General features: G+C 43.6%; 1 protein-coding gene across 1 annotated transcript in view; it reads right to left on the reverse strand.

The window, feature by feature from the left end:
• Positions 1-1327: 1327 nt before the first annotated feature.
• Rnmtl1 (RNA methyltransferase like 1) overlaps positions 1328-9710 on the reverse strand; it is a 10670-nt gene continuing 2287 nt past the window's right edge. Inside the window, exons 3-4 of the mRNA XM_013016385.1 lie at positions 6383-6550; positions 1328-2215 (exon numbers count right to left, since the gene is read on the reverse strand). Of these exons, the coding sequence (XP_012871839.1) occupies positions 1701-2215; positions 6383-6550 (683 nt within the window). The 3' untranslated portion in view covers positions 1328-1700. The remainder of the gene's footprint in view (positions 2216-6382; positions 6551-9710) is intronic.

A 9710-nucleotide genomic window follows, 5' to 3' on the forward strand; every position in this document is an offset into this window, starting at 1 on the left:
GGGTAACACATTCCTAGAGATTGCAGGATAAAGTTCAGTTTCCTCCTTTTCTGCATAGTCCTCAAAGAAGTTACTTTCAGGGGCTGGGAAGGTGGCTCTGTGGTAGAGTGCTTGCCTTGCATGCATGAGGCCCTGGGTTCAATTCCTCAACACCACATAAGCAAAAAAGAAAAAAAAAAGCCGGAAGTGGCACTGTGGCTCAAGTGGTAGAGCACTAGCCTTGAGCTGAAGAGCTGAGGGACAGCGCCCAGGCCCAGAGTTCAGGCCCCACGACCGGACCCAAAAAAAAAAAAGTTACTTTCAGCTTGGTGAATTAACTGTTTCTACTATTCCCCAGCAAGGGAAGGGGGAAATACATACATACAGGCAGAGAGATAGAGAGATACAAACAGTCCTGCTGAAATGAAGGCCTGACACAACCAAGCCCAAAGAAAAGCTAGCTATCGAATGCACAACTACCCTCAGCTGCCTGGGTTATTAGTGTATTACAATGTCATACTAAGCTCAAGATGAAAAGAGAGATCTATAGATCACACTTAAATGAAACATTTTTAATACAATCTGATTTTTAATACAATCTACTGGTTCCATACTTCCCAGGAGTTTATTTCTCATTGGTCAATGATCAGACATGGTAACTCAGCTAACCTATAACCAGTACTTCTTCATCCAAAACACACACCAACCAGCTGGTCCAAGATGGACCATTACTCTATAAGGGTAATACCTTAAGGAACTTTCTGGGCAAATGTTCCTCATCCTCAGGTGAGATTCACACAGCTGTAATTGAGCCATGTCCCCAGCCTTAATAAGACAATTTTTTGAGGGGGGATACTGGGGTTTGAACAGAGACTTACACTTGCTAGGCAGGTGCTCTACCAGTTGAAACACACACCCCAACTAATCCAAATAGTCAAAATTAAACTGGCACATACAGAGCTATGTAAATCACCTCTAGTGTGCATGCGTGCACGCACACACACACAGCCTAACCCCCAAATTGGAGGATCTTAAGAATTCTGCCAGGGGCTGGGAAGGTGGCTCAGTGGTAGAGCGCCTGCCTTGCATGCATGAGGCCCTGGGTTCGATTCCTCAGCACCCTATAAGCAAAAAGAAAAAAGCCAGAAGTGGCACTGTGGCTCAAGTGGTAGAGCGCTAGCCTTGAGCTGAAGAGCTGAGGGACAGCACCCAGGCCCACAGTTCAGGTCCCACGACCGGAACCCCCCCCCCAAAAAAAAAAATTCTGCCAGTCACTGATAGCTCACGACACCTATAATCCTAGCTATTCAAAAGGCTGAGATCTAAGATTGAGGTTTCAAAGCCAGTTTGGGTCTATCAGACTCTTCCATTGTCAATAAGAGAAGTAGAGGTATGGTACAAATGGTAGAGCACAAACCTTGGTCAAGGAAGCCAAGCCAAATCACAAGTCAAAAGCCCCGAGTTCAAGCCCCAGTACCAGCACAAAAAAATAAAAATTTTTTTAAAAAATGTGATCTTATGAGGAAAGGCAGAAACTACTAGAAATTCTTATTTTTCCCATTCATTGTATAATGGCAGCAATGCCTCCATCCCACCACCCCCTATGTGGCCCAGGAAGCCAGTTTCCAACTCTGCTGGCCTCCTCAGGCATATGGGGAAGCAGGAGATGGAGGCATCCTTTATCTGAGAACTTCTAAGCCCCTCAGTGGAAACTCCTATTCCTACTCATGAGTTCTTGCCCTTATCCGCAGCTGCCTTTTCGCCTCAAAAAGCAGGATGCTCGCAGCCATGGCTGAGTTCAAGCTATCCACTCCAGGTGTGACAGGAATCAGCAGCCTCTTGCCCCCCGTGCTTTCAGCCAACTGGAGAGACTCCAGACTCACACCGTGGGTCTCCCCACCTATCACCACAGCTGCTGGAGCTTCTGTCCAGTCCATGTCATAATTCTGGACCTCCAGTTCAGGGAGCCAGTCTTTATCACTTCCAGTGTCTACATCCTTCTCTTCATACTTGTGAAATTTCAGGAATCGCCGATCAGCCCCTTTGTTGTGGTCACTAGCTTTATTAGATATTTGCGCCTGGGCATAGAGCCCACAGTTGTCTGCCACATAGACTCGAGTGTCTGGGGGCAAGTAATTGGGCACTGTTTCCCATTCTAGATTGTTGATAATGGGTACCTGGAAATGGGCCCCCATGCCTGCCCGCAGCACTTTTGGCTCCCAGGCATCCACACAGCCTAAAAAATAAGAGAGAACACATTTAACAAACCTAAAGGACTGTGGAGTAAATGAGTTAAATTCTGGATCAAGAGATATAGCACAAGCGTTTCTATTAGAGCCTTCTTAAGCTAGTACTTAGCAGGGACTGTAGGATTCCTCAAAAGCACTGATAGTAGACTTTGCTCATCCAGATGACACTATCCACACACACATCATACAATAAGAAACAACAACAAAAAAAAGCCTCCCCCACCTCCTAGGGCATAGTGGGTGATGGGACAATAGTTCATCAGGTGACTATAGTATTAGTAATAACAGGTGTAAAAGAAGCATGAACAGGCTAACAAACACTATATAAAGTGGGGCTTTTAGGAAAAACACTGAACATCTAAAAGACTACAGGACACTAAGCCATTTTGTTTTTATTTTTTTAAGGGGGATTACTAGAGATTGAACTCAGAGCCTCACATTTGCTAGGCAGGCACTATACACTTAAACCACACCTGCAGCAACTTTTTGCATTGGTGTTTTCCAGGCGGGGTCTAGCTTTATGCCCAGGTCGGGTTGGGCTGCGATCCTTCACTTTTGCTTCCCTGTATCAGAGTATGACAGGCACAAACCACTGTGCCTAGCCTTGTGCTTTTCCTATAGCTTGGTAACTGACATGTGCCACTTTGCCCAGCTTTTAGTTAAAAATTAGTCTTTTCTGTATGGTCTAGCATACTGTGATCCTCCTATCTCCACCTCCTAAGTAGCTAGTATTACAGGCTTGAGTCACTTGAGTCTGGCCACTAAGTATAAGAGAATAAGAGGATCTTTTCTTGTTGTTTTTGGTCATGGGGCTCAAACCCAGGGCCTGGGCGCTATCCCTGCACTCTTTTGCTTAAGGCTAACACTCTACCACTTTGAACCATAGCACCCCTTCTGGTTTTCTAGTGGTTAATTGGAGATAGGAGTTTCACGGACTTTTCTTGCCTGGGTTGGCTTTGAACCATGATCCTCAGATCTTAGCCTCCTGAATAGCTAGGATTACAGGTGTGATCCACCAGTGCCTGGCTAAGAGGATCTTGTTGGAGAAGGATAAAGGCAGAAGACAACTCAGAAAGAGGAGAGCAAGCAGGTAAATAGGCCAGCTGGAAAAGGAGACAAGCCTTCTTTAAAGAAGGCTGAATATGCTAAACTGAGAAATCTGGGATTTATTTTTCAGAAGACAATATAACATTTAAGGACATTTAAGCAAAACAGACAATCTGATTTATTATTAAGACCCCCTTCTGGCTTTAATGTTCAGTCTAGATTGGAGCACATCAGTAGCAAGCAAATGCAGCAACTCACAGAGAAGTTGGAGCCTTAACCCAGCAGTAGCCCTGTCTCTCCTGCATCTTTTCTCTCATGTAGCAGTAAGAGTTAGGAGAATAGTCTCATGCATAGTCAAATCTAACACTAGCTGCATAGCAGACACCTGACCTTTTCCAGTGTCTACTCTCACTGTGGGAAAGCTGAGAGAGATGACTAACCAGGGAACTGCACCAGGACTACCTCAGTACCTGCCATCCTCCTCTAACTCCCAGACTTAGAAAGGAGAATAAAACATGGAGAAGAGCCAGACACTGTTGGTTCACACCTATAATATTAGCTACTCAGGAGGCTGAGGTGTGAGGATTGTGGTTCAAATCCAGCCTGGGCACAAAAGTCCATGAGACTCTTATCTATAATAAACTACTCAGAAAAAGCTGGAAGTGGTGTTGTAGCTCAAAGTGGTAGAGCGCTAACCTTGAGCAAAAAGAAACTAAGGGATAGCACCAGGCCCTAAGTTCAAGTCCCAGGACCAGCCAAAAAAAAGATGCCGGGCTGGGAAGGTGGCTCAGTGGTAGAGCACTTGCTTTGCCATGCATGAGGCCCTGGGTTCGATTCCTCAGCACACATAAGCAAAAAAGAAAAAAGCCGGAAGTGGCACTGTGGCTCAAGAGTGGTAGAGTGCTAGCTTTGAGCTGAAGAGCTGAGGGACAGCGCCCAGGCCCAGAGTTCAGGCCCCATGACCGGACCACCCCCCAAAAAAAAACAAAAACAAAAAAGGATGGCTTAGCTGTCTAGTCTGGTCCTTAACTTAGTAGAGAGTAAAGTTAAGACTTCCTTCCTCTTCCTGCTCCCCCTCCCCCCTTTTTTTTTGTTGGCATGGGGCTTGAACTCTGGGCCTTCAGCTCTTCAGCTTAAGACTAGTGCTCTACCATTAAAGCTACTGCACCACTTCCGGTTTTCTGAGTGATTCCTTGGAGATAAGAGCCTCATGGACTTTCCTGCTCAGGCCAGCTTTCAGCAACGATCCTCAGATCTCAGCCTCCAGAGTAGCTAGGATTAGAGGCATGAGCCACTGGCTCTTGGCTCTTCCTCTTCCTGTCAGGGCTATACAAGTATTTTGTATACTCTTTCCTCTTTCACTCCAGCCCTAGTATCAATGAGAAAAACATAGGGTTTGCATTACCTTCCTACTATCCGTGGAGTGGGTGGGGTACTGATAATGGAGTCCAGAACCAAGATCTCACCCTGGCACAGAACTGTACTCCACGAAGGCATTTCCAGGAAGAGTTGAAAGGAGCAATTTAGGCAAGTCTCGGCAATAGCTGTCACTATTAGTTTACATTTAATGGTGTTTCTAATGGATGATATGCTCCTCTACTCCCAGGGTGCGACAGGCATTTTAGGCATGTCCCAACTGCTTGGCAAGTCTGAGTAACCAAGTCTATTAATCCCTGCTTCAGGCAAGGAGAGAAATGTAAAGAGGCTAATTTGTGCATGACTTGAGTGACTACATTTCCCTGAGGGTAAGGGAAATGTATCACAACAGCATAATCACTTTGATACCAGCATTCCTCTCCCTCAAGGATTGGGAAGGTCCCATATACTCAACAACTTGAGAACTCAAGGTCATTAAATACAAGACATAAAACCAAGTGTTAAAACTGGCATCCATACGATAAAAAAAAAAAAGTCTCAGGCATTGGTGACTCATGGTTGTAATCCTAATTACTCAACAGGCTGAGACCTGAAGGATCTTGGATTTGAACCCATCCTTGCAGAAGAGTCAGTGAGAGTCTATCTCCAACTAACCAGCAAAAAGCTGAAAGTAGAAGTGTGGTTTAAGTGGCAGACTGCCTGCCAGTTGTAAGCAAACAAGCCAAGTGAGCCTGAGGCCAGAGTTCCTGTTCCAGTACCAGAAGAAAAACAAAAAACAGACATCAATTTCTTTACTCTGATTTTAAAATTCTTTTGTTTTCTTTGTGACACCACTTCAGGCACAGCTCCACTTCTGGCTTTTTGGTGGCCAATTGGAGGTAAACTAACAAACTTTCCTGCCCAGCTGGCTTCAAACTACGAGCTTCAGATCTTAGCTTCCTGAGCTATGATGATAGGCTTGAGCCATTGGTACCTGGCTAGATTTTAAATCCTTTTCTTAATAATTTAGAAGGTTTCAAAGTAATTTTTAAAAAACCAACCAATATTGGCTCAAGTAATCACTGTGCCAGGCAAGTAGTTCTCAAAATGAACATATGGAGAAGATTCTATTATTCCTATCATACAGATGAAGGAACTGACGTTTGTCAACATTGTGTATGGACATAAAACTACTAAGGGGCTGGGTGCCAGTAGCTGACACCTATAATCCTAGCTACTCAGGAGGCTGAGATCTGAGAACTGTGGTTTGAAGCCAGCCAGACAGAAAAGTTCCCATGGGACTCTTATCTCCAATTAACCACTCAAAACTGGAAGTGGTAGAGCGCTAGCCTTGGACACAAAAAGGCTCAGGAACAGTGCCCAGAACCTTAGTTCAAGGCCCACAACTGACAAGAGCAGTAACAAAAACTAAAAAAACAAAAAACAGGAATATCTTCAAAACATGTCTGTTCACAGCCCTCGCTTACACAAAAGTGGTGGGCCAATCCGCCTGGTCAGGGTATTCTTACTTTTTTTGTTTGGGTTTTGGGTTTTTTTTGCCAGTCCTGGGGCTTAAACTCAGGGCCTAAGCACTGTCCCTGTATTTGCTCAAAGCTAGCACTCTACCACTTGAGCCATAGTGCCTCTTCTGGATTTTTCTGTTTAAGTGGTACTGAGGAATTGAACCCAGAGTTTCATGCATGTGAGGTAAGCACTCTACCACTAAGCCACACTCACAGCCCTGTTCTTACCTTTTGTAAGCAATACTTTGCTGCAGCCTGCCCCTGCTGCAGATCTCAGAATTGTCCCCAGGTTCCCAGGGTCACGGAGATTGTCACAAATCAACAATAATGGCACTGAGTTGTGAACCTGTGTCTCTGGATATGTCATCTTAACATGGTCAGGTTTGGCAAAAATCCCTGAGGAAACAACACAGGAAATTAATTTGTCTGATGTGGGCACTGGGAATAAATTGATTTTTCATTTATTTATAATTATTTATGCATTTGCACATGAAACATACAAATATATTCTGACAAAAAATTCAACCAACATAAAATTCTACCAGTACCAATTCTCACCCAGTCTTGTCTCTTCTCCATCTTTAAGTATATCCTACCCTATACGGGGTGTGTGCCTACCCTATACGGGCATACCTAGCCATACATAGGCGCTTTTTCAACATAAAAATACACATTTGCCCAGCATAGTGGCTCATGTCTACAATTGAAACACACAGAAAGCTGAGGCAAGAGGATCATGAGCTCAAGGCCAGCCTGGGCTACATAATGAGATCCTGTCTCAAAAACTCAAAAAAGAAACAAAAAACAAGGACTGAGCCAAGTGCTGGTAGCTCATGCCTGTAATCCTAGTTCCTTAGGTGGCTGAGATCTGAGGATCAAGGTTCAAAGCCAGACTGGGCAGGAAAGTCTAAAAGACTCATATCTCCAACAAACTCCCCACAAAAAGTTGGAAGTGGGGCTGGGAAGGTGGCTCAGTGGTAGAGCGCTTGCCTTGCATGCATGAGGCCCTGGGTTCAATTTCTCAGCACCACATAAGCAAAAGGAAAAAAGTCAGAAGTGGCACTGTGGCTCAAGTGGTAGAGTGCTAACCTTGAGCTGAAGAGCTAAGGGACAGTGCCCAGGTCCAAAGTTCAGGCCCCATGACCAGACCCAAAAAAAAAAGTTGGAAGTGGAGCTGTGGATTAAGTGGTAGAATGCTAGTCTTGAGCAAAAAAGCTCAGTGCCCAAGCACTGAGTCCAAGATCCAGGACCAATACAAAAACAACCAACCACAAGGACTAGGGGCATAACACAATGGCAGACTGCTTGTCTAACATGCACAAGGCCCTTAATTCCATACCTAACCAAAAACAAATCCTAAATATTATTCTATAATGTACTCAATATGTATGAAGAACTTACCATGCTAGTATGCTTGTAGCTATCTTAATCTAACTGCTGCAGTTTGAATATGAAGGTACTACAGTTCATTTCTCTTTCCCTACTAACAATTATATTATTTACAAACCATAATAATTAATATCCCTGTGTGACTCTGTCTCTATGTCTGAAAAATCCCTCTAGGATAAACACCATAAGCAAATGGGTAACTAGTGTAAGTATACTCTTTTTTGAGTACAAAAGAGAATGTGTTACTTTATTCAAGCTGAAACACATGAATGAATACCTGCCTCCCAGGTCAACAGAGGGCAAATTTGTTTCAATTTGTCAAATGGCATTTAAAAAACAAACAGAAGACAAACATAGCATTTTTCCTCATTTCCAGGAAGGTTGAACATTTTCCCAATACAACTGATCATTTGTGACCCTTTTCTGTTAGTTTCTTCACACTCTTTCCTTAAACGTTTCTTGTTCCATTTTCCCAATAGGTGATGTTTGTTTTTTAATTGAACTTAATATTTAAACACCAGTTATCAATCCTTTATATTCCTTTAATTTTTTCTCTTATTCATTGCATATTTCCTGGAAAAAAGAATCTCAATTTAAAAACTCAAATGCAGCCGGGTGCTGGTGGCTCACATCTGTAATCCTAGCTACTTAAGAGGCTGAGTCTCCAATTAACTAAAACAGGAAGTGGCACTGTGGCTCAAAGTGGAAGGGCACTAGACTTGAGTAAAAAAGCTCAGAGACAGCACCCAGGCCCTGAGTTCAAGCCCCACAATGGACAAAAAACAAAATAAGAACTCAAATGCATCAAAGTAGCCAAGAACTGGTGGCTCATGCCTGTAATCCTAGCTACTCAGTAGGCTAAGGTCTAAGGATTGCAGTTCAAAGCCAGCCCAGACAGGAAAGTCTGTGAGACTTTTACCTTTAATTAACCACCAAAAAACTGGAAGTGGCACTGTGGCTCAAGTGGTAGAGCACTCACCTTCAGCTGAAGAGCTCAGGAACAGTGCCCAGGCCAAGTTCAAGTCCCACAACCGACCCCTTCCCCCCCAAAAAAAAGCATCAAGGTAATGACTCCTTTTTAAAATATCCCAGCTGGGAAGCAACATCTAGGACAGTTTAGAAAGGGGCTGTGAGTGGAGGGAGGAACTGAGTCATGAGAATCTCATGCTGAATGTCTGGAAGCTGGGGAAACTCAAGGGGCTTAGGATAGCTGGAAAAACAAAAAATGAAAGTGGCTTTCTTAATGAAAGTTCTCTGCTTAATAATCACTACACTAGGGATGGGAAGGTGGCTCAGTGGTAGAGTGCTTGCCTTGCATGCATGAGGCCCTGGGTTCGATTCCTCAGCACCACATAAGCAAAAAGAAAAAAGCCAGAAGTGGCGCTGTGGCTCAAGTGGTAGAGCGCTAGCCTTGAGCTAAAGAGCTGAGGGACAGTGCCCAGGCCCAGAGTTCAGGCCCCATGACCGGACCCCCCCCCAACCAAAAAAAATCACTACACTATACCCTCTAGCTTACAAAGGGAAAGGATTTAGCAGAAAAGGAAAAAATTGAGAAAAGGCTAATTATAAAATAAAAATGGCCTGAGTATATGAAATTCCAATGGTGTAATGAAGTTAATCCCATGGATGAGCCACACAGGCACAGCAAATTTCTTTATGAATCTTAGTATAGTAGGAGAGGTGATAATAGCATGGAACATTTTTTAGGCCAGACACATTTTAAGATCTTATTATCAAATAAAAAATCAATTCCCTTTGTAAACTTGCTAAAAAAAACTGTAGTTTTAAATTTTATAGGCATATTGCTTTATATAGTCACTTCAGTAAACAAATTACTACCGAAGTTATAAGTTAGGAAATGAACAAAATAATATTGTACTGAACCCAACAGGAGACCTTAGGCCTTTAATTTTACTTGGACATTTGTGGTGATGAGAACCCATTTCTTCTCAAGGTTCTATTTAGATTACTAGAGAACTTGAAGTTTGACAAGTACTGCTAGTTTCTATTTCTCCTCTTACTCTTTTTTTTTTTTTTTTGGGTCCGGTCATGGGGCCTGAACTCTGGGCCTGGGCGCTGTCCCTCAGCTCTTCAGCTGAAAGCTAGCGCTCTACCACTTGAGCCACAGTTCTCCTTCTGGCTTTTTGGTGGCCAATTGGAGGTAAAC

The sequence above is a fragment of the Dipodomys ordii genome, unplaced genomic scaffold, assembly GCF_000151885.1.
Source record: "Dipodomys ordii isolate 6190 unplaced genomic scaffold, Dord_2.0 Scaffold31, whole genome shotgun sequence".
NCBI lineage: Eukaryota > Metazoa > Chordata > Mammalia > Rodentia > Heteromyidae > Dipodomys > Dipodomys ordii.